At 57.9% G+C, this 22491-nt stretch overlaps 2 protein-coding genes across 3 annotated transcripts; both read left to right on the forward strand.

Annotated features, from left to right (window-relative positions):
• Nucleotides 1-298: 298 nt before the first annotated feature.
• On the forward strand, nucleotides 299-7217 carry SRMS (src-related kinase lacking C-terminal regulatory tyrosine and N-terminal myristylation sites). Its single transcript, XM_008074736.2, is given in 10 exon segments — nucleotides 299-525; nucleotides 3381-3502; nucleotides 4581-4666; nucleotides 4668-4748; nucleotides 5341-5482; nucleotides 5592-5687; nucleotides 5690-5749; nucleotides 6399-6580; nucleotides 6674-6830; nucleotides 7024-7217. Coding segments are annotated over 10 exon segments (1347 nt in total).
• A 3506-nt stretch (nucleotides 7218-10723) lies between these two features.
• PTK6 (protein tyrosine kinase 6) lies at nucleotides 10724-17730 on the forward strand. 2 transcript variants are annotated; one of them, XM_008074659.1, is made up of 8 exons: nucleotides 10724-10975; nucleotides 13545-13666; nucleotides 14307-14467; nucleotides 14890-15043; nucleotides 15574-15735; nucleotides 16683-16864; nucleotides 17203-17356; nucleotides 17543-17730. In XM_008074659.1, exons 1-8 carry the CDS (start codon nucleotides 10746-10748, stop codon nucleotides 17728-17730), a joined length of 1353 nt encoding a protein of 450 aa, XP_008072850.1. In that variant the 5' UTR covers nucleotides 10724-10745. The 2 variants fall into 2 exon arrangements, with proteins under 2 accessions (XP_008072850.1, XP_021562852.1); XM_021707177.1 differs by lacking the exons at nucleotides 13545-13666; nucleotides 15574-15735; nucleotides 16683-16864; nucleotides 17203-17356; nucleotides 17543-17730 and having other exon boundaries at nucleotides 14890-15008.
• The last annotated feature ends 4761 nt before the right edge of the window (nucleotides 17731-22491 follow it).

A 22491-nucleotide genomic window follows, 5' to 3' on the forward strand; every position in this document is an offset into this window, starting at 1 on the left:
GGGCGGGGGGGAGGCGGGGGGGGGCTGCCGCTCTGTCGGCTCGGAGGTGGGCTGGGCTGCATTGCCTTGGAGAAGGGCCCTCCCAGTGACCGCAGAGTCAGTGTCACCTGTCGCCCCGGGTACCAGCTAGGGACGCCACAGAGCGCTCCAAACCAGGCTGTCTCACCGGCCCATCCAGTTCTTCCCTCTGCCTCCTGCGGAGTTCCCGGAGCCCCTATGGCTGTGAGCTGCCTCCCCTGCGGGGCCCTCTGCCTGGTGTGGTGACCTGAAACCCCACGCCTCCAACAGCCCCGCAAGCATGGAGCCCTTCCTCAGGAAGCGGCTGGCCTTCCTGTCCTCTTTCTGGGACAAGATCTGGCCGGCTGACGATCCAGATGACAGCGTCACTGTGACCCCGGACTTCGATGCCGACCTAGTGCCACAGCTCCCTGCAGAGTACCCTGCGGAGCCCCGCAGGCTTCCAGGTCCACCCAGCCCCGAGCTAGACGTCGCCAAAGCCCCCACTGAGCCGCTCTGGGACCAGCCGTGAGTACCTTCAAGCCTTGGGCGAGGGCCTGGGAAGCCAGGGTGAGGGCAGGATTTTGAGTCAGAAATAGTGTTCTAGGTTCACTCCTTCGTCCATGCATTCATTCAGGGGCAGTTCATCTAGCTGCTGATGGGCACTGGGCAGATGGCAGATGTGGCGAGTGGCGACGTGCCCTAAGCACTCTGCCAGGGAGTGCAGTCAGGAGGGGTCGGGTCAGGGTAAATCAGCTGGACTGGCCAGGCACCCGTTGGCCATCACTCCAGGACCTCCTCTCCTGCCCTCGACAGGGAGTCAGTGTTCACTGAGTGGTCACTGCTTGGAGGGCAGGGACAGGGTCTGGGTGTACCAGGTGAGATGGGCTCATGCACCAGGAGCCCCAGGGAAAGGCATGGTGAGCGGGGCCATCAGATGCTCCTAGTCCAGCTGCTCCAGTCCTGTGACCACCAGCCTCGGCCTTCTGAGGTCCTTGGTGCCCACACATTCCCCTGGAGGTGTACATGGCAGGTGAAGTCGCAGGAAGGCCTTCTGAGGGTGCCAGGCCCTCCCTGATGCTCCACAATTTGCTCTGAGCCTCAACGGGTCTGGGCAGCCCTTTGGGTGGGGAGGGCTCACAGCTGCCCCTAGGTGGGGGGTGGGGGACAGACCCTGGCAGGGCAGGGTGGCCCTGGAGGGCAGGGCGTGGCTGCTCATATTGACGCTAATGACTGTTTGCCTGGGCTGGAGATGAAAGGGCTGACCACACTCACGGTGTCATCAGCCCCAGACGCTGGCCCCATGCCCTGTGAGAGACCTGGGCACACCCCCGCAGCTCTGGATGTGCCCAGGGTCCAGCATCCCCCCAGACCCCGCTGGTGCCTGGAGACACCCACTTCTCATCCCCACAGCTCAGCCGTGCAGGGAGGGAGCAGGGCCCCTAACACACAACAGTCTTGCTGCCCATGGACCCCTGAAGGCAGGGCCTGGCAACAAAAGGCTCGCAGTAGACAGAGCCGGGCAGCCTCAGGGCTGTACCCCCACCCATAATGAGCTTGTGTGCCTCCCCGAGGTGGCCACCTCAGCAGGTCTCATCTTGGGGAGACCCATGTCCTCCTGGTGACCAGCCCTGGCACTGCCTACTGCTCTTATCGTCAGCTCCCCAGGCCGCAGCATCTGTCCACTGTCACCTTGCTCTCCTTGTCTCAGCGGTGCCCAACCCCCTGGTCCCCAGAGTCGGTTCCTACAGCCCCATCCCCTTAGCTTCCCCAGGGGGTGGGAGCACAGGCCTGTCCCTCCTCCATGCAGGACAGCGCAACTTTGCCCTGTCCCCTTCTCTCTTTCCGGGACTCACACTGAGTCACAGACGCAGCCTCCCAGTCAGTGCTGGTTTCAGAGCCCCCCACTGTTTCTCCCCATCGGGTGGATGAGGGGCTGTGCTCCCAGGGCGTCAGGCCTGCTCTCAAGAGTCCTGAAAGGTGCTCAAGGCTCTAGGGTGGGAAGTTGAAGCAGGATTGGAGCCCCCCACCCTGGACCCTGGGAGGTGGAGACTCGTGGCATGGGGTGAGTCCAGGAGCTTCTCTGTTTTCCTTCCAAGGCTGTCTCTGGCTCTCAGAGTGAGTGTGACTTAGGGGACGGCCACCGGGCTAGGGAGCCCCAGCAGGTCTCCCATGCCCAACATGGGCTCCTTGCGTCTGGGGACCTTCAGAGAGAGCACCGGGAGCTCCCTGCCTCCCAGGCTCAGGGCAGCCATCCCAGCCCAGCTCAACTGAGGGAACTGCTCTGTAGGGTCAGGGCTGGGGGCCGGGAGCGGGGGGAAGGAACCTGATGAACAAGGGGCTATGAGCCTCCTGGCAGCCCCCAGAGCCCCTGCAGTCCCCATACCTCCCACAGTCCCCAAGCCCCCACATCCCTTGCAGTCCCCACTGTCGCCACAGCCCCCACAGTCCCCCAACCCCCACAGCCTCCACAAACCCCAAGCCCCCAAATCCCCTGCAGCCCCCACAGCCCCACACCCCAAGACCTCACAACCCCTGCACCCTTCACACCCCTTGCAGCCCCCACAGCCCCCACACCCTCCACAGCCCCTGCAGCCTCCAAGTCCCCACAGCCCCAGCAGCCCCTACAGCCCCCATACCCTCTACAGCATACCCCCGCAGCCCCTGCAGCCTCCAAGACCCCATACTCCCCTCACACTCCTTGCAGCCCCCACAGCTCCCAAGTCCCCATACCCCCCTGCAGCCCTCACAGGCTTCCTCTCCCGATTTCCTGCCCAGTCGTCCTCCAGCTGCCTTCTCTGGGGCCTTCTGGCTGCTTGAGTCAGCTGCCCCCACTCACCAACTGCCCGGGGCAGTGGGCCGTGCCCAGCCAGGAGTGGTCACGGTCCCGTGTGGCCACGTGGCAGCCCAGCAAGTGCTTCTGGGCAGCTCATCTGGGCCCCTGGGGACCCTACATGGACTCAGCAAAGTCCCTAGTTTGGCAGGTCCAGCCTGTGCTGGGGTTGCATGTTAGCCTGGGCTGGCCCTTTGAAAGCAGGGAATGGGGTCATTCACAGCCGATGGCGAGGGAGTAGATTCGCTGGTAGGGACAAAACACAGAGCCTGAAGAGAGCCGGGTCAACTCAGGCCCTGGCAGCCCTGCCCTCCAATCCCTGGTCTTTTGGGGTTGAGCAGAGGTGTGGGGCTGGCATGGGCGGCCGAGGCAGGCCACACTCTAGGAAAACCCAGCCCACCGGTGCACCTGTCCCTGAGAGCCTGCTGGACACCAGGCCAGGAAGCACTGCCAGCACAGAGTGGGACACATGGCCGGGGCTGAGGAGTGGTGCCTGGCTGGACCTGTGCAGGACCAGGCTGCAAGCTGACCACGCACCCACCCTTCGCAGCTGGTACTTCAGCGGGGTCAGCCGGACACAGGCACAACAGCTGCTCCTGTCCCCACCCAATGCGCCTGGGGCCTTCCTCATCCGGCCCAGCGAGAGCAGTCTCAGGGGCTACTCATTGTCAGGTACTTGGGCGAGCCCTCCTGCCTCTCCCCACTGGCCAGTCACCCTTGAACTCCGACCTCTGAGTGGTTGATCCCAGGGGCTGCTGGCCCCTGACTCACGTCCATCCCCATCAAGAGCCCCACAGCAGACATGCTGGTCATCTCCTGGGCCTGCTCACTCGCTCATTCATTCATTCATCTTACTCACTCATTATCCATTCACTCATTCATCCACTCACTCATTCTTTTATTCATTCACTCATTCATCTATTTTTTTTTTTTGAGTTGGAGTCTCACTCCGTCGCCCAGACTGTAGTGCAGTGGCAGCTCCGGGCCACCGCAGCCTCGACCTGCTCTAGTGATCCTTCCGCCTCAGCCTTCCAAGTAGCTGGAACTACATATGCGAGCTACCACGCCCGGCTGATTTTTTGATTTATTGTAGAGATGAGGTTTCGCTGCCCAGGCGGGTCTCGAACCCGCGGGCTCAGGCAATCCACTCACCTCAGCCTCCGAAATGCGCGGGATTACAAGCTGAGCCACCGAGCCCGGCCATCCATCTATTAATTCATGTATTCACTCATTTATTTATTCATTCATTCACTTATTCATTTGCTCACTTATTAATCTATTCACACATTTATTTATTCACTCATTTGATTATTCACTCATTCACTATTCACTCATTCATGTATTCACTCATTCATTCACTCATTGTTACTTATTTATTCTTCAATTGTTCATTCACTTCAATTGTTCATTCACTGCAAATGTTCATTCACTTCAATTGCTCATTCACTTCTTTCTTCACTTGCTCATTCATTGATTAATCCACTTCTTCCATTCACTTGATCATGGGCTCATTCACTCACATATCTGTTAAGTGTCTATTCTGTGCACACCATGGCAGAAGAGCCTGCCCTGACCTGCTGCTGCCCACACCCTCCTCCTCCACACAGCTGTGCCACCTCGGGGCTCTGGGATAGATCCGAGCCGTGCCCCTCGGGAGGGTTGTGGCCCCACAGGGAGGCTGTCTGCTGTGGTGGGAGTGCTGGCGGGTTGCCTGGGAACGGCTGGGTCTCCATCTCTGCACCCTCTCTAGTCCGGGCCCAGGCCAAAGTCTGCCACTACAGAATCTCGACGGCAGCCGACGGTGGCCTGTACCTGCAGAGGGGGCCGGCCCTTCCGCAGCCTACAGGAGCTGCTGGCATACTACCGGGCCCATGGAAGGCTGAGTCGGAGCCCGCTGCTGCAGCCCTGTGTGCTCCAGGTGGGCCCTTGGGGTGCCCCTCAGGATTAGAGCCCTCAGGGAGTCGGCCCTGTCCAGGCCTGGGGCAGGGCATCCTGAAGGGGAGGCAGTTTCATCTCCACCTCTGAGTCTGGGGCGGCCTGCGGGGGTCCTGGGCTAGGGAGAGGAGAGACCTCAGGGTGTGTCCAGCTCTTGGGGAGCGGCAGGGGGGGTCCAGGGGTGGGTGCTTTGAGGGAAGATGATCTCAAGCTGGGCACCTGGGCTGGAACCACGGAGTTTCCGGGCCACCCCAGCAGAACCTTTCAGTGAGGGCCCAGGGCAGCAATCTGGTTTCTCTGGCCTCATGATGACAGCCCAGCCAGGGGTGATAATGAGAGTTTGTGGACGCATATCCGGCTTGGGCAAAGGTACCACTTAGGTCCCCAGAGCAATTAGATCCTGCAGCCCCGGGCAGGTCTCCTGAGGCCAGCACCTGCCTCCCCTCTGTCCCAGCTGGGCCCTGGCGAGCCTGCTCTGGGGACAGAGGTGCCCGAGGCCCAATGCTGGGACTCTGCCTGGGACGGACCAGGAGCCCACCTGCTGCCTTCCTGCCCTGAGCTCCCTCCCCCCGCAGACGCCCCCAGAGCAGGACAAGTGGGAGAGGCCGCGCTCCGAGTTTACCCTTCACAGGAAGCTGGGCGAAGGCTACTTCGGGGAGGTGTGGGAAGGCCTGTGGCTGGGCTCGGTGCCCGTGGCAATCAAGGTCGTCAAGTCAGGTAAGCCCCGCCCCAGGCCCACACCAGGCCCTGGTCAGCCCTTGCCCTCCCACCCTGGGAGCCCCACTGCGGCATCTGGGCCATCCTGCAGCTGCGCTGTCTCTCGCAGCTGACATGAAGCTCAACGACCTGACCAGGGAGATCCAGACGCTGAAGAGCCTGCGGCACGAGCGGCTCATCCGGCTGCATGCAGTGTGCTCTGCTGGCGACCCGTGCTCATCGTCACTGAGCTAATGCGCAAAGGCAACCTGCGGGCCTATCTGGGCAGTGAGTACCAGGCGATTCTCGTGTCTACCTGAGCAGTGAGTACCAGGTAACCCTTGGGCCTAGCTGGGCAGTGAGTACCGGGTGACCCGCGGACTTACCTGGGGCAGGGAGTAGCAGGTGACCCGTGGGGCTAGCTGGGCAAGGAGAACCTGCCACTGATCAACAGATCCCATTCATGGGGAAGCTACAAGGGCTTAGAAGGGTGCTGGGCCCCGTGGCCAGATAGAGTGGGGGGTCCAGATGCAGACCCCAACCTTGTTGGGCCTCCAGCTGCAGGGTCTGGGTCAGGTCGGAGCCTTGTGGGTCCAGGGCTGAGGCTGGAGTCTGGGGGACATAGCCCCTCTGGGTCCCCAGCATCTGTCTAACAGGACCATGGAACAAGCCACGCCCCAGAGTCCCCCCTCCTCTCTGGCCTTCCTCTGGCCCTGGGCCACTGGGGCCTGGCTGGGGACCAGGGAGCAACACTGAGGGGTTGCTGTGGTGAAGACGGGCTCCCTTCCTGCCTCCCTCGGTGTCCACTGTAGCCTCAATGGGTGGTGCCATCATCACCCGTCCCTAGAGATGAGGAGGCTGAGGCGCAGGGATGGGGCGTGTGTGATGCCTGCCTCGCTGGCTGCTGGCCTCCCAAGCCCCACCCTGTCCCCTGCAGGCCCCGAGGGCCAGGCACTGAACCTGCCGCCACTGCTGGGCTTCGCCTGCCAGGTGGCCGAGGGCATGAGCTACCTAGAGCAGCAGCGGGTCCTGCACCGCGACCTGGCTGCCAGGAATGTGCTAGTGGACGACAGCCTGGCCTGCAAGGTGGCCGACTTTGGCCTGGCCCGGTTGCTCAAGGTCAGCAGGGACTCTAGGTCCTGACCCTTGGGGTGGCAGGGAGGGTAGGGTGGCTGTCCCGCCTCCCCCACCGCTGGCCTCCTCTCGCCCCAGGATGACGTGTACTCCCCAAGCAGTGGCTCCAAGATCCCAGTCAAGTGGACGGCACCCGAGGCTGCCAATTATCGCGTATTCTCCCAGAAGTCGGACGTCTGGTCCTTCGGTGTCCTACTGTACGAGGTCTTCACCTACGGCCAGTGTCCCTATGAAGGTGTGTCGTGAGGCAGCCCGAGGGGGTAGGCACACCCAACTCAAGAGTCACTGGCCCCGGCCCTGAGGCTGCCTGCTGGGGCTGCAGGGTCCAGCCAGAGCAGGTGGTGATGCGGGCGGCAGGGCAGCGGGGCAGCAAGAGGTCTCTGAGTGACCCTGGCAGACTCAAGCGCTCCTGGCTGGCCCCTCCCCAGGAATGACCAACCACGAGACGCTGCAGCAGATCACTCGGGGCTACCGGCTGCCGCGCCCAGCCGCCTGCCCAACAGAGGTGTACACGCTCATGCTGGAGTGCTGGAGGGCCAGCCCTGGGGAGCGGCCGGCCTTCGTGGTACTGCGGGAGAAGCTGCACGCCATCCACCGGCGACTCCAGCCTACCCTGGCATGACCCAAGCCCTGGACACCAGCGGTGATGGAACCACTCCTGCCAGGCATCCCCAGGACCACATGCCATCTACATGGACCCAGATGCTGGTCAGCTGGGGACTGGACAGCCCCTAGCCGTGGGCCTCACCTGCTGACACGCACACTCATGAGCACATGAGGCTTACATGCGCCAACCATGCTCACTGCAGACACATACCCAAATAGTGGAGGGGCTGAGGCCCAGTGTGACCTGTGTCCCTGGCATCTCAAGAGTGACACACGTAGCATAGAAGGGCTGGCTGGAGCCTTGGAAGATGCTGGGCGGAGAAGCCCCCAGCCTGGCATGGCCTCCCCTGCCCGCCTGCCCAGGGTCAAGAGACCCAACGTTCCCCCAAATCGCCCCATGGGTTTGTGTACGTGGTCAGTGCTGAGCCCCCAGGCAGACCCCAGCACGGGACCCACCTGACCCAGACCAGTACCAGGGCATACCGGCTGTCTGTGTACAGACTGAAGCACACATGCAGACAGCACTTAGTAAATACATACTGACTGGTGCAGACACACACATACATTACATGCTGGCTCAGCCCCCGACCCCAGGCCCAGGTGCTGGAGCAGAGGGCGACCCCTGGCTAGGAAAGGTGGAGAGGGAGCTGGTGCCCACCGGCCAGGTGCTACCTGGGCATTATGCCATTCTCTCCATGTCCCTGGGCCAGAGTGAGTGGATGGGCTGAGGTTGAAGAGGGAGGAATTCAGGAGGGCTGTGGTCAGGCTGCAGGTTGGGCAAGTGGGAGGCCTGGCTGCAAGCTGCCCTCTGTGGCTGTTCTGGGGTCTAGGTGATCATCGTTCAGGAGGTAGAGCCTCCTGGCTGCACAGGAGCACATGGGTGGAGAGGTGCCATGGTGTGCTGGCACCTGGTAACAACTGGGTCTGGGAAGCCTTTCTGGGTTGAACATGTGGAGGTCACTGAGCTGGGAGCTGGGCAGAGATGCACACAGCTGGCTCTCATCACCTGCACATCCCGGTAGTCAGAGAAAAGTGGAAGGCACAGGAGCGGGCACATGAGGGCCGCAGGGTCTGTGTCCAGGGTCCTGGGGCCCAGAAGGTTCATGGGGGCAGAAAATGCAGAGATGAGCCTGGCAGCTCAGCTCCTCATGTTCAGAGGGGACGGGTTCAGGGTCAGCTGCATCCACTGAGGCAACTGAGCTGGTCACCGCAGACCACAGGCCCCATGAGGGAGCCAGGAAGTGGGACTCCTGAAAGTCAAGATGAGCAACCCCAGGGTCTCAGAGGACAGGCTGTGCAGGGCTTCCTGCAGGATGACAGGTGAGACCACCCAAGCAGAGGGAGGCGGTGGAATGGCCACTCTGGGGACCCAGGTCAGCCTGGCCGCAGCTCAGACCAGGGGCAAGAGGGGCTGCCAACTGGGGTCTGGCCCCGAACCCTGCAGGTGTGGGGCCAGGAGTTGTCTGGGCTGTCTGGGAACCTACCCAGCTGGGCCACGCCTCTGCCTGGCCCCTGCTCGGCCTGCTCCTCCCTGGGAGAGGCTGGAAGGGGCTGGCTCTGGCTCTGGGCCCAAGAGGGGAGGCCTGGAGCCTAACTTCTGGTTCTGGGTGCTTCCCCGACAGCCGTACCGAGGCCAGGGCCTCCCCTGGACAGATGGCCTAGCCCTCTGCTTTCTAGAGTCCAGAGCTGGGTGGGCACAGTCAGCCTGGGAGGGGAGGAGTATGCTGGGGCTAGGGGCGGCCAGCCCCAGGGCCGGTGTACCCTCAGCTCGGCGTGTTCCTGAACAACTCGTCAGCCATAGGCTGAGCAGGTTGGGCACGCCTGGGTCTCCGGGAGGGGCTGGGACTTTCCTGTGTCCAGATGTGGCTCAGACTGCACCTTTCCCAGGTCTGCACCCAGGAACATGGGCCCCTGGACATAGGATCTGGGTTGAGCCCCAAGGCTGGATGGCAGGAGCACAGGGGCCTTGGCAGGTGGGCACGGAGCTCCCAGGCCTGAGATATGCCACCAACCCCAACTAGCTACCCCTCTCCCTCTGCATGCTCCCTTCCCCCTCACCTCCCATCCCTTCCCCACCTTGGTTGGAGCTGAGCTGGGCTGCCCTGGACGTCTGTGACTCTGAGAAATAATCCACATTCCTGTTCCTAATCTCACCGTGAAGTGAGGGGATGGTGCCATTGTTTCTTCTCCGAATACACAGAGCTGAGGACAAGGTTCCCTGTCACTCATTCCTACAGATTTGGCAGTCCCTGTCCCACTCCCTGTGGCAGTCAGCCCAGACTCCTGGGTTGGAGGTCCCTGGGGTGGACATAGCAGGGTCAGCGCAGGGCAGGGGAGGTGGGGTGGAGAGTCTTGGTTGCTCACTGGGGGTGAGCTGGGGGTGAAGGTGGGAGTCATAGCAGGTGGGGATCACGGCCCATGGAGCTCACGGTATATGGGGGTCATGGCGGGTGGGGGTCACAAGCAGAGTTTTCCAGGAATGTGTTGGGGAGGGTAAAGTTGAGTTGGAAGGGAGTTGGGGGTATGGAGGCTGGTCAGTGAGGGGGGCAGAGGCTGAAGCTGGGGCTGCTGGGGAGGAAGGAGGGAGGTGGAGGCTGCAGGCTGGTGGTGTGGGCGCTCCCAGGCCCCGCATGGTGTTTGTGCGCCCCCTGGTGTCCATATTGGGAAAGTGCCTGTTCCTTCAGCCTAGTCCAGCGGGCCAGGGTGCCCTCCAGTCTCATACTCAGGGCATCCCCTATGTCCCTCAGGCCCTCCTCTTCCAAGAGGTTATTCAGGCCGCTGACGGAGCTATTGCCACCCTGACCATGCCCCGCCGCATCCACAGCCCTCCCTGTGGTCTCCACAACTGCCTGGCTTCTGCCCTGTCTGTCCTGTGCTGGACAGGGGTTCCATAGGCCATTCTGGGGTGGTCCCTCTGGGGGGATGGGCATCGCGATGGGGATCCTGCCCTTCTCTTCCCACTCACAGACGTACATGCCCAGGCCCAGGTGGCCAGGCTTCTCCCCTGGACCCTTGACTCCCTGAGAGCAGATCCCGCCTTGTCTGCTAGGTGCCACCTGCCCAGGGGGCCATGCTCACATCAGCAACTCCTCATACTGGCCAGTGGACTCTGTGGCCCCTGAATGGGAGGGGACCTGCACCGTTTCCCTCCCTCCCCACAAGGGGCCCTTAGTTCTGCTCACACCCAAGAGACCACTGCCATGTCAGTTCCCGAGGCAGGCTGCATCTGACGGCCATCCCTCCTCCCCATCCCAGCTGCAGGTCCAGCTACGTGGCACATGGCCATCAGGTCTCTATGAGCAGGTGGGCTGAGTGCCCAGACTGACTGAGGACAGCACCCAGTGGGCAGGAGGGGGACATGTGGGGCTGGCTGTGCCCTTGGGGCGGAGCCTGGGTGTCCTGGGAGGTGGAAAAGGCCACCTGACGGGCACTGGGCGTGGCTGTCTCCGCTGTGTCATGGAAACGTAGGCAGGTGGCCTGGTAAGGACGGCCCGCCCGGCACACCCAGCCGGGTGCCCATAGCCCGGTCCTGCTGCCACCTGCCATGACGTCCCGGTGCCAGGATCACCCGGGCCCCACATATGTAGGCCTCTGGGACTTCAGGGCCCGGACAGAGGACGAGCTGAGCTTCCAGGCGGGAGACCTGTTCCACGTGACCAGGAAGGAGGAGCAGTGGTGGTGGGCCACGTTGCTGGATGCGGCAGGCGCGACCCTGGCTGAGGGCTATGTGCCCTACAACTACCTGGCGGAGCAGGAGACGGTGGAGTCAGAGCCGTGCGTGTCCCCGGGAGTTGGGAGCAGAGATGGGGCGGGTGCTATACTGGCCTCCCAGAGGCCCAGTGAGTGGGGACCTGGCTCCTTCTTACTGCACCCTGAAGTCCAACCTGGACATCGCCTGCCCCCATCCCTGGGCTTACCATGTCACATTCCAGCTGTGGATGTGGGCTGCTAGGACCCAGAGAGGACAGAGGGTCCAGGGTGGACATCCAGGCCTGGCTGCCAAGGACAAGGTCTGTGCGGCACCAAGGCCTTGGGATGTCGAGCTGCTCACTTTCCAAACCGCCCGAACCAGCTGCACCACCTGCTTGGGGGAGTGGGAGGCTGCCAGAAAGCTGCTGCAGGGTCCCCTGAGGACTTTCTTGCCCACCCAGCCCTGCGGGAACCAGAGAGCAGTTGATGTGGCATGTCCTGGCCTGACAGCCACTCTGAACTGGGGCTGGGAAGGTCTTGAGGGCGTCTGCTCTTCTGAGCCCTCTTTCCTGGCTCATCTGCATTGATTGGGCGCTGACTGTGTGCTGATGTGCTGTGGGCTGTGCAGGGCCACCTCCACAGGTGACTCACAAGGAGCAGATGTAGCTGTCAAAGGCAGGAGCCCATGATGGGGACTTGCAGGGGTGGGAAAGAGGGTCCCAGGTGCAAAGACCCTGAGGCCAGAGACTCCACATGTGTGAGGGGTGAGAAGGGGCCGGTGGTCGGTACTGAGGGGGGCAAGAGAAGCTTGTGCAGGAGCAGAGGGGAGACCCCGGGGGCTCTGAGCTGGGTGAGGATCTTCTGTGTGGGAGGGAGTCCTGCAGAGGTCACCTGCTGAGGCCTGCTGGCCCCACCCTCAAGTCCACAGTTCAGGGTCCAGCCACGCCCTCCAGCTGGGAGCTAGTGTGAGTGCCTGTGTGTGCCAGTGTGTCTGCGTGTGTGCATCTGTGTGTGTGAGCAGATAAGGATATGTACATGCATGTATGTGAGTACGTGTGTGCAAATGTGAATGTGTGTGTGGTGTGCATCAGTGCATGTATGTGAGCGGCTGTGCATGCCTGCATGTGTGTGCATGTGTACTGTGTGTGCAATTGTGCACCTGTGCATGTGTGCATGTGGGGACATGTATGTGCATGTGTGTGAGTGCCTTGTGCGTACATGCATATAAGTGGTAGTATGAGTGTGTGCCACATGTGTGTGAGCACATGTATGTGAGCATGTGTGTACATGTGAGTGCTTGTTTGTATGCAGCTATGCACCATGTCTGTGTGCATGGAAGTGCATGCATGTATGTGTGCACGCATGTGCAGAGGCAGTGCCAGGACCCCGTGCCAGGACACCCTCCCCACCTCGCGTCCCCAGGCTAAAGCAGGTGTGTTCCCTGGTCCCGGAACATCAGAGGCTGGGGGCTACTTATCCACATGATAGACTGCGTGTCCTGGGGGCTCAGATCCATGGATGGGACCACCAGGGCAGCCTGATGGCAGTACCTGTCTCCCCATTCTGGGGCACTAGGACCCTTCCTGGTGTCCAGAACTGGCCATTTGGGACATTCAGGGTCTATGACGGGCAAAGAAGGGGACTCTGGTTGGGGACAGTGTTGGGAGTAGCATGGTCAGGACTGGGAGCCAGATGTGGTAGGTGAGGGTGGCTGCCATTCCAGATGGGCTGGTCGGGGATTGGTGTGAGGTCAGGGTGGGTAGGGGGTGGTTTTAGCTTGGGGTCAGAAGTCAGTGTGGGGTCAGAATGGGTTGGGGTTGGGGTCAGCATGGGGTCAGAATGGGTGTGGGGTCAGGGTCAGTGTGGGTGTGGGGTTGGGATCAGCATGGGGTCAGAGGGACATGGGGTGAGTTTAGCATAGGATCAGTGTGAGGTCAGGGTGGGTTGGGGTCAGCATGGGCATAGGGTCAGGGTCAGTATGGGGCTAGGTGGCCAAGGGGTAGGGGTGAAGGTCACCATGGGGTCAGAGTGGTTGTAGAGTCATGGTCAAGGCCAGCCTGGGGTCAGAGTGTAGGTCAGGGTCAGCATGGGGTCGGATGGCCAAGGGGTAGGGATGAGGTTAAGCATGGGGTCAGAGTGGGTGTAGAGTCATGGTCAAGGTCAGCATGTGGGTTATGGTCAGCACGGGGTCGAGGGGGTGTGGGCTCAGGGTAATGTGGGGTCAGGGTCAACAGGGGGTCAGAGTGGGTATAGGGTCAGGGTAAGGGTCAGCATGATGTCAGAGCGTGGGTCATAGTCAGCATGGGTGTGGGGTTGGGTCAGCAGGGGGTCAGGATGGATGTGGGGTAGGGGCTGAGGTCAACACAAGGTCAAAGGGGCATGGAGTGGGTTTATCACAGGGTCAGTGTGAGGTCAGAGTGTGGGTTGAGATCAGCATGGGGTCAGCATGGGGGTGGGTTGGGGTGAGCGAGGGTCAGCAGAGGTCAGTGTGGGGGTGGGCTGGGGTGAGCAAGGGTCAGCATGGGGGTGTAGTGGTGTGAGCAGAGGTCAGCGTGAGGGTAGTGTGGGGTGAGCGGGGGTCAGCGTGGGGGTGGTCTGAGATGAGCGTGGGGTCAAGGAGCTGGTCCCCCATGCTCAGGCGCTCCCTCCACAGGTGGTTCTTCGGCCGCATCTCGCGCTCCGAGGCCCTGCATCGGCTGCAGGCTACGGGCAACGCCACAGGCGCCTTCCTGATCAGGGTCAGCGAGAAGCCAGGTGCTGACTATGTTCTCTCCGGTAAGGTCTCCTGGGGCTCCAGCCTGCCTGCCAAGGGGCTTCAGGTCCCTAAACTGCCATCCACCACCCCTGCCCCATGGTGAGCCTGGCACCCTCAGGACCTGGGCTGTCTCCTGGGGGCTCCCATGTCGTTGCCCACCTTGACAGCTTGTCCCTGGCCCAGGTAGGCTCCCTATGGGGAGCTGTCAGCAGCAAGACCCCCAGGTGGCAGCTCCTTGTGGGCAGGAGGGCTTCTCTGAGGTCCTCGCCCCCCTACCTTGTAGTGGGAGTCCTGAGCCCCTCTGCCCATGACCCTGGGGATATGGGGAGAGGTCAACTTGGCCCCAGGATCTTTGTGTGGCAATGGCTGTCCAGGTGGGGGCTGTGGGTGGTGAGACTGCGGGGCAGATGGGAGCCACCTGGGGGCCAGGGACAGGTCGTTGGGAGAGGGCAGGCCTCATGGAAGAGGCAGCCCCAGCCTGGTGGGTCCCCTGAGTGGGTGTGGCCAGCAGGGTGGGGTGTGCAGGGCGCTGAGTCGGTGGTGGCCACACACACTTCTTGCACCCTGCCCACTCTTCCCTCTCCCGTCCCCCGTGTCCCCTTCCCTTTGTCATCCTCTCACCCCCCCTCCATTTCCTACCCTTTCTCCCTTCCCCCCCAGTGCGGGATGCGCAGGCTGTGCGGCACTACAAGATCTGGCGGCGAGCTGGGAGCCTGCACCTGAACGAGGCGGTGTCCTTCCCTGGCCTGGCAGAGCTGGTAGACTACCACAGGGCCCAGAGCCTGTCCCCTGGCCTGCGGCTGACCACACCCTGCAGGAAGGTAGCACCACTGCTGTATCCCTCTGGGCAGGCGAGGGGTGGTACATGGGGTGCTTCTCCTGGGGAGGGTGGCCCGGCCTTCCCTGGGTGTTCTGCACTGGTCCAAGCTGTGGTGGGGCCGAGCAGAGGTGGAGGGGACCCAGAAGACATGCCCCCTGGGCCTCTTCTCACTCAGATCAGCCCACGAGGGGTCAGTTGTTCTGCCGCATCCTGGCCCAAGTCTATGGGTGTATGTGTGCAACCCAGCAGGGGCCAGCCCAGCCATGCGCCAGACACTCAGCCCCTCCCAAGCTGGACACGGCCCTAAGTCTGAGGACAAACCTGGGCTCCCACACCGGGTTCAGAGTGGCATTTCCTGAAGGGTGAGCAGGGCAGCTGGACCGGAGTCCCCTCCCTGCCCTGTGTGCCCACCTGTCCCCTTAGCACGAGCCTGAGCCCCTGCCCCACTGGGACGACTGGGAGAGGCCAAGGGAGGAGTTCTCACTCTGCAGGAAGCTGGGGTCCGGCTACTTCGGAGAGGTCTTCGAGGGGCTCTGGAAAGATCAGGTCCAAGTAGCCATCAAGGTGATTTCACGAGGTGAGTGGGCCTGGCCTACCAGGAGGGCTTAGGGCACCCCCTCTCGCCCCCCACACGCTGGTGTTCTTGGGAGAACAGTCTTCTTCCCGCTGCATCTGTGTTTTCACATGAATTTGTGTGAAATCTGAAAAGGCTCACTGGAAATCTGAAAAGGCTCACCTAAAGCTGCCTTGGGCCCCAGCAGGGGTGTGGCCCCCACAGGTCAGGAATCAGGGATGCAGGAAGCACGAATGTGGCAGGGGGCTCTGAAGCTGTGGCCCTGACAGATGTTGGCCAAGGGGGTGTGGCTAGTGCAGGTGGGCAGTGGGGCCTATGTGAGTGCTGGGGCAGGGGCTGGAGTGCCATGACCCTGGGTTGCGTCAGTCCTGGCATCGAGGCCTCGGGAGCGGGGCACCCTGTCTCGGGGAGGACATCTATGTTTTCTGAGCAGCTGCTGGGGGTAGGCAGGGCCTTGGTCTCCTCCTGGGGGCCTGAGGTCAAGGCCACACACGCCCAGGCCACCCATACTCACCCAGTCTGCCTGTCCCCAGACAACCTCCTGCACCAGCAGACATTCCAGTCAGAGATTCAGGCCATGAAGAGGCTGCAGCACAAACACATCCTGGCACTGTATGCAGTGGTGTCTGTGGGGGACCCCGTGTACATCATCACAGAGCTCATGCCCAGGGGGAGCCTGCTGGAGCTGCTGCGGGGTGAGTGGGCATGGCACAGGCCCTCGGGCTCCTGTTCATGCCTCCACATGGACACGCACTGGTACACACTTGTACATGTGCACTCCCATATACACACTTATACATGTGCACTCACTTATACCTTAGACAGGAGAGCAGACATGCCTGTGTGCACGCTTATGTACATGCACGAACACATTCAGGCACATGCACACTGATGCACTTATACAGACACAGACACACTCACATGCACCCTTATATACGCGGTCACTTATACACTCATGCATGCACACCAACACACCCCACACACTTATATACATGCACACACACAGACACACAACGGGTCTCATTGACTCAAAGATATCATCTCAGATGCTCTGTTATTTTCATTAAAACCAAAGCCAGCACTGCCAGGATGCAGAGATATGGGTGTGTGGAGACACAGCCGACTCCAAAGAAGTGAAAGTGGGGGCATACACGTGGGGACTGGCCTCACCTGTGGTGTGCCCAGCCAGACCCACACTGACATGCAGGATGCTCTGAAGGAGTGAGTCTGGGTCCCACGTTTTCCCACAGCAAGCGTTGTCATCTCAGGCAATGCCCCATCATCTGAGGTCCTCAGGAATGCCAGGGTCTCCTGCGGCCATACCTGGCCATTCGCCTGCTGGAGCCTTGGTCATGTAGACGGCTCTGCCCCGACCACCATCCCACACACCTCTCTGAGTTCCTGCTGCCTTGTAGATTTCCAGAAGGCAATGGCTGGGCAAGGCGGGGGTAGGAACTGCTCTGTGGCTCTGGACACAGACCTGCCTTCTAGAAGACCACGTGGCCACCATTCTGGTTTTAACCGGGCTAGTTGCCCTCTGCCCCAGCCCAGGAGCTGGTGCTCACATAGCCTGGGATGCAGCCCAGCCTCACCACCCTACACAGCCAGTCCAGCTGACCCTGGACTCTGCTCATGTCTGCAGATACTGACGAGAAGGCCCTGCCGGTCTCGGAGCTGGTGGACACCGCGGCGCAGGTGGCCGAGGGCATGTGCTACCTGGAGTCCCAGAACTACATCCACCGGGACCTGGCAGCTAGGAATATCCTTGTAGGGGAGAACAACATCTGCAAAGTTGGGGACTTCGGGCTGGCCCGGCTCATCAAGGTAGGGCCCGGCAGAGGGCTGGGTTTCCTCAGGTGCCATGCGGCCCTGCTTTCCATGCTCCTACATGAGCATGAGTACACAATCCCAGTAGGATGCAGCTGGGCCCACGGCACAGACAGCCAGGCTCCCAGCCCTGGCCCCCGATGCGGCCCAGGAGCCTCCTGCTTTCCTGTCCTTGCCACCCTCCCACCCCCATACTGCGGACCCCAGGGAGGGCAGCGCTTTTGGTGCTCAGGGTCTCAGCACGAGTCTAGCTGCATGGGCAGCAGGCCGGTGGCCATGGGCCACCTCCTGTGCCTGGGGCCCATCACAGCCACCCAGCACCAGCCTGCTTACAGGAGGATGTCTACCTCTCCCATAACCACAACATCCCCTACAAGTGGACAGCACCTGAGGCTCTCTCCCGAGGACACTACTCCACCAAGTCTGACGTCTGGTCCTTTGGCATCCTCCTCCATGAGATCTTCAGCAAGGGGCAGATGCCCTATCCAGGTACTGGTCCCAACACTGGAGATGCAGGTGCAGGTCCTGGTGGCCAGTAGGGAAAGGAGGTGCCTCCCCCGACAGTGTGTGGGGAATGCCAGGGCGCAACCAGAGGCTGTGGGGAAGGCTTCCCAGGGGGAGGGTGGGCAAGTGTGTACAGCCTCCTTCCCAGTTCCTCTCATCCCCTGGCCACAGGTATGTCCAACCATGAGGTCTTCCAGAGGGTGGACGCCGGCTACCGCATGCCCTGTCCCCCAGAGTGCCCGCCCAGTGTGTACACACTCATGCTCTTGTGCTGGCGCAGGGCCCCCGAGCAGAGGCCAGGCTTCAGTGCCCTGCTTGAGAGGCTGGCCACCGTCACTAGGTATGAGAATCCCATCTGAGCCTCCTTAGAGATCTGAAGAAGATGGCTGCCATCCTGAACAGAGACCTGGCATGTGGCACAGCCATCCTGGGTGTGCTGAGCATGGGGTGTAGGAAGCATGCACTCAGTACAGCATACTTGCATGAAATAAACGTGTATGTCTCCTGCTAACCTGTCTCTGTTACTCGGGACTCAGCTGAGACCTGTGATGGTGAGAAAGAGACTCTCTCTCCCCTGCAGTTTCTGGCGCCCAGTGTGGGGCAGCTGAGACCTACCAGCTCTGGAGCTTGCAGAGGAAATCCCAGGGCAGCTCCCAAGGCCAGCTCCAGGGAAGGATGCTCAGCAGGGCCAGCCCTCTTGGGTCTCTGTCTGCAGGCCCAGGTGAGGGAGGAAGGTAAACCCATCTCTTCTCTTAATTTAGGCTTGCAGGGAAAATTCACATGTGTATTGAGACTCCTGTGGACCCTTGGTCGGGAGACCCTTAGTCCTGTCCCTCCTGTCTGGCTATTTCTTTCCAGTTTGTCCTGAGAGCATGGCCATGTGGCCCATAAGGACACTCTGTTGTCTGCCAGCAGGGGGGTGGGCATTGGCTTGTGGCCCTGCTGGTCACTCCACACAGGCTGTCTGGGCTTTCCCGTCCCATCAGCCAGTCAGGGGTTGCAACGGGCAGCCACGTGAGAGGCTTCTGCCACATTAGCCTGTGTTGCTTGATCCATACTGGAAAACACCCCTCATGCCCATGGTGACAAAGGTCTTCCCTGGGCTGCCCGTGGTGACAAAGGTCTTCCCCTGGGCTGCCTGAGGGATGGCTCTGGCCTGGGATGGTGCAACTTTCACATTCAACCTTATTGGTTTTGGCTGAGTTACCAGAAAAGTGTTTTTGCTTTAAAAGGAGAAAAGAGAGTTCAATATTGCCAGTAACAATATTTACTATTTGTCCCAGCTGACACCTGATAATAGGATATTTGAAAGGGTTTCAAAGAGCTCGAAGGTCAGAGTTGGCTTAATTGGAGGCTGACAGTTGGGGCACTTATTTAATCCCTGAAGGCTGCTCTCCTTCATTGGATCCTGCTTGCCCATGGGATCTCCTCAGCCCCCTGCTGACTATACATCTGCCCACCTGTCCACTCCCTGCTGGGGTGACCCTGGCCTCTTCGGGAAGCCTGAGATGCCCCGAGTGGCCCCAGAGCCTCTTCCTCCTTTCTGCCTCTGCCCCTTCTTGCTTTTGCACTTTGTCACTCGTCCCATCCCCCTCAAGCCCCGCCTATTCCACCCACTGTCCACCGCCAGGCCTTTCCATGCCTGCTTCAGTCCCAGCCCCCAGGTGAAGGGTAGGGCTCCTGTGCCCAGGGTTCTCTGGGTCTCTTGAAAGCAGCTACCTAAGGCTGAAGAGCAAACAGGCTGAGGCAGGCTGATGACAGCACTAGGTATCTCCTGGATCATTCACCTCAAATTGAGCATAGCCTCTCAAGACTGACTCCTGGCTGGGCACAGTGGCTCACGCCTGTAATCCCAGCACTCCGGAAGGCCAAGGCTGGAGGATCGTTTGAGCCTATCAGTTCCGAGATCAGCATGGGCAACACAACAAGACCTTGTCTCTACAAAAAAAAAATAATAAATAATAAAATTTAAAACGATTGATCTCTGATAATCAGCAAATATGTCCCAAAAATCCTGAAGAACTTCCTCTGTGCTTTTGAGATGTAAATTTTCTCCCATCTTCTCTAAAACCTGAGTCATCATTTTGAGATATAAACTTTAGGGAGATGACTGTCCTCAGGAAAGAAAATTACTACTTGGATGCTAGACAAATGAAAAATCATGTTAAGCCTTTTCCATAGACATTAGTAAAACGTTTTGGCCATCTGAGTGGGTCACCTTGTCCTATTTCGTCCAGAAACACTACTTGCATAAAAGTGTTAAGTGGAGATAAGCCTGTGCATCTGTATTACTGTCTTCCTGATTTACAAATTAAAAATTTTAAATGAAAGCTGTAAGATCTATTTGTGTATATGTGATATTTTAAAATCTCAGATAGTATTACCAAATCAATCTACAAAATACCTTTAAAAAGTTCTACTCAGATGGGCTTAGGGATAAATGAGCACTCACATAAACATTCCTAAAACTCTCAGAAATATAGAAACTAAGCCAAATTTCTTTTAACAAGTTTATGTGATCATTGCCAGGTGCATTGACTCACACCTATAATCCTAGCACTTTGAGAGGAGGCCAAGGGGGATGATTGCTTAAGGCTACGAATTCGAGATCAGCCTGGACAACATAGTGAGATCCCATATCTACAAAAATAAAAATGTCTAATAAAAATAAAAATGACCTGGGATCTTTGGTAAATAAAGCTAGTTTTAAGACTATTGGTAGCCAGGCTCGGTGGCTCAGCCTGTAATCCCGCGCCTTTGGGAGGCTGAGGTGAGTGGATTGCGTGAGCCCGCAGGTTTGAGATCTGCCTGGGCAGGAGAGACCTCATCTCTACAATAAATTTTAAAAAAAATTAGCCGGGCGTGGTAGCGTGCGCCTGTAGTTCCAGCTACTTGGAAGGCAGAGGCTGTGGGGGCCAGGAGCGGCCACTGCACTCCAGTCTGGGCGACAGTGAGACTCCAACTCAAAAAAAAAAAAAAAAGTTAAAAAAAAAAGACTTGGTAAAATAAAAATAAAAATGACTTCATAATTGCCAGTGGTAAATACAATGCAGATATACATTTTCTTCTGCCTGTGTTTAGTAGTCAAACAAGCTTATGTCATCTCTACTAAATGTTTAAGATCATAACATGACTCATGAGCAATTCAAGAAGAATTGTTAAGAACAAGAATTACGTGAATAGAAGTGGGATAAGTTTATAAGTGAACCTTCGGCCGGGTGTGGTGGCTCAGGTCTGTAATCCCAGCATTTTGGGAAGGGGAAGTGAGAGGACTGCCTAAGCCCACAGGTTCGAGACCAGTCTGGACAACTTGGTGAGACCTCATCTCTGTAATAAATCCAAAAATTAGCTGGGTATGGTAGTGCACGCCTATAGTTCTGGCTACTTTGAAGGCTGAGGCAGAAGGATAGCCTAAGCCCAGCAGGCTGAGCCTGTGGTGGCTGTGAGCGTGCCAGTGCGCTCCAACCTGGGTGACAGAGTGAGACTCCAACTAAAAAAATAAAAAGAAAGTAAATCTTTAAACCATAACTGTTTTATAAAATATGTCTACTTAAAAAGTTTCCAAAATCTTTTTGGTAACCTGCAACCTTAAACTAAGTAATAGATAATGATTGACTGTCTGGGTCACTTCTAAGAAAGACAAAATAGGCCGGGCTCAGTGGCTCAGCCTGTAATCCCACGCTTTAGGAGGCCGAGGGGAGTGAATTGCCTGAGCCCATGGGTTCAAGATCCGCCTGGACAACTTGGCGAGACCTCACCTCTACAATAAATCAAAAAAAGTAGCCGGGTGTGGTAGCGCGTGCTTGTAGTTCCAGTTGCTTGGAAGGCTGAGGCGGAAGGATTGCCGGACACCAGCAAGTCAAGGCTGCAGTGGCCAGGAGCGGCCAGTGCACTCCAGCTTGGGCGACAGAGTGAGACTCCAACTCAAAAAAAAAAAAAAAGAAAGACAAAATACTGAAACATAAACTACTAAGCATAAGTTTAGGGTTATATGCTTTTGGCATTTGTTTCCATATGGCAGAGAGAAGCTTAATATATTTGGGTCTGTTAATAAACACGAGAAAAGTGTACTTGCATAAGCATGTTTCTGCAAATTATGAAATCGACAAAACACTGGTGCCACACAGAGACCAGCATTGCCTACTTCCTAGTTGTAACTAGAAGTTAAGCTTATCAAGAGTTAATAACTATGATTAATGTACATAACTAAAGCTACTAGAAACAGTAAGGGAAAAAACTCTGCATGCAAAGTACACTTGGAAAATAAATGTTTTTTGGTAAAGAAAGTTATAAGGTATGAAAGATGTTTTTCCTGCTAAGGGAGAAAGGAGAAATTAACTATATTCTAAAGTAGAGTGACTGGTTCTTCCAGAAAAAGAAAAATGTGGAAAGAAAAAGCTGATGCACATTTAAAAAAGAAAAAAAGTTTTGTGGGAAAGAAATTTTGTCTTGTGTAGTCAAAGCTGCCTGAGACTGGATGGATTTACTTGTAAAGTTCTTTTTAAAATTAGCTGTATTATTACTAGTACACGGATGCAAAACTGGCATATGAAAGGTTTTTATTGATCTTCTTAGTAATTGGGCTAGGAAACAACACATTTATGTTGTAGGATAATTTCTTGTGCTTCATGCTGGTTTTTATTAGGTCTTTGGTTACTTTAGAAAGTGAATCTTCTCGATACTAACAGAGCTAAGTTTTGTTCAAAACTACGTAAACATCTACATTTGCCTTTAAAAATTACTGTCACTTTGACTAACCAAGATCATTTAATTGTCTTCAAACTTTTGATGTTTTTAACAACTTCCTAAAATCAAATTCTAAATCAAGTCTTTTTGACCTTGAACTCATTTTGGGAGCTCCCAGAAGGGCCTCTGGGATATCTCAAAAGCATTTGTCTCCCACCTTGTAAGAGAGAAATGTTAAACCAACTAGGCTATTTTTATGTTAAATCATGTGGAAAACACTGTCAAAGAATAAGTGATGCTAAGTGCTCTTGAGGTTATATTTATGGGAATGTTATTGAGTGCTGCAGAAATTATACAAAATCCCTAGAAATCTGATGTTATCCTTGACATACACCCTGTATCAGCAGTCCCCAACCTTTCTGGCGTCAGGGACC

Source organism: Carlito syrichta, unplaced genomic scaffold (genome assembly GCF_000164805.1).
Source record: "Carlito syrichta isolate Samal-C Ts95f unplaced genomic scaffold, Tarsius_syrichta-2.0.1 Scaffold117897, whole genome shotgun sequence".
Classification (NCBI taxonomy): Eukaryota; Metazoa; Chordata; class Mammalia; order Primates; family Tarsiidae; genus Carlito; species Carlito syrichta.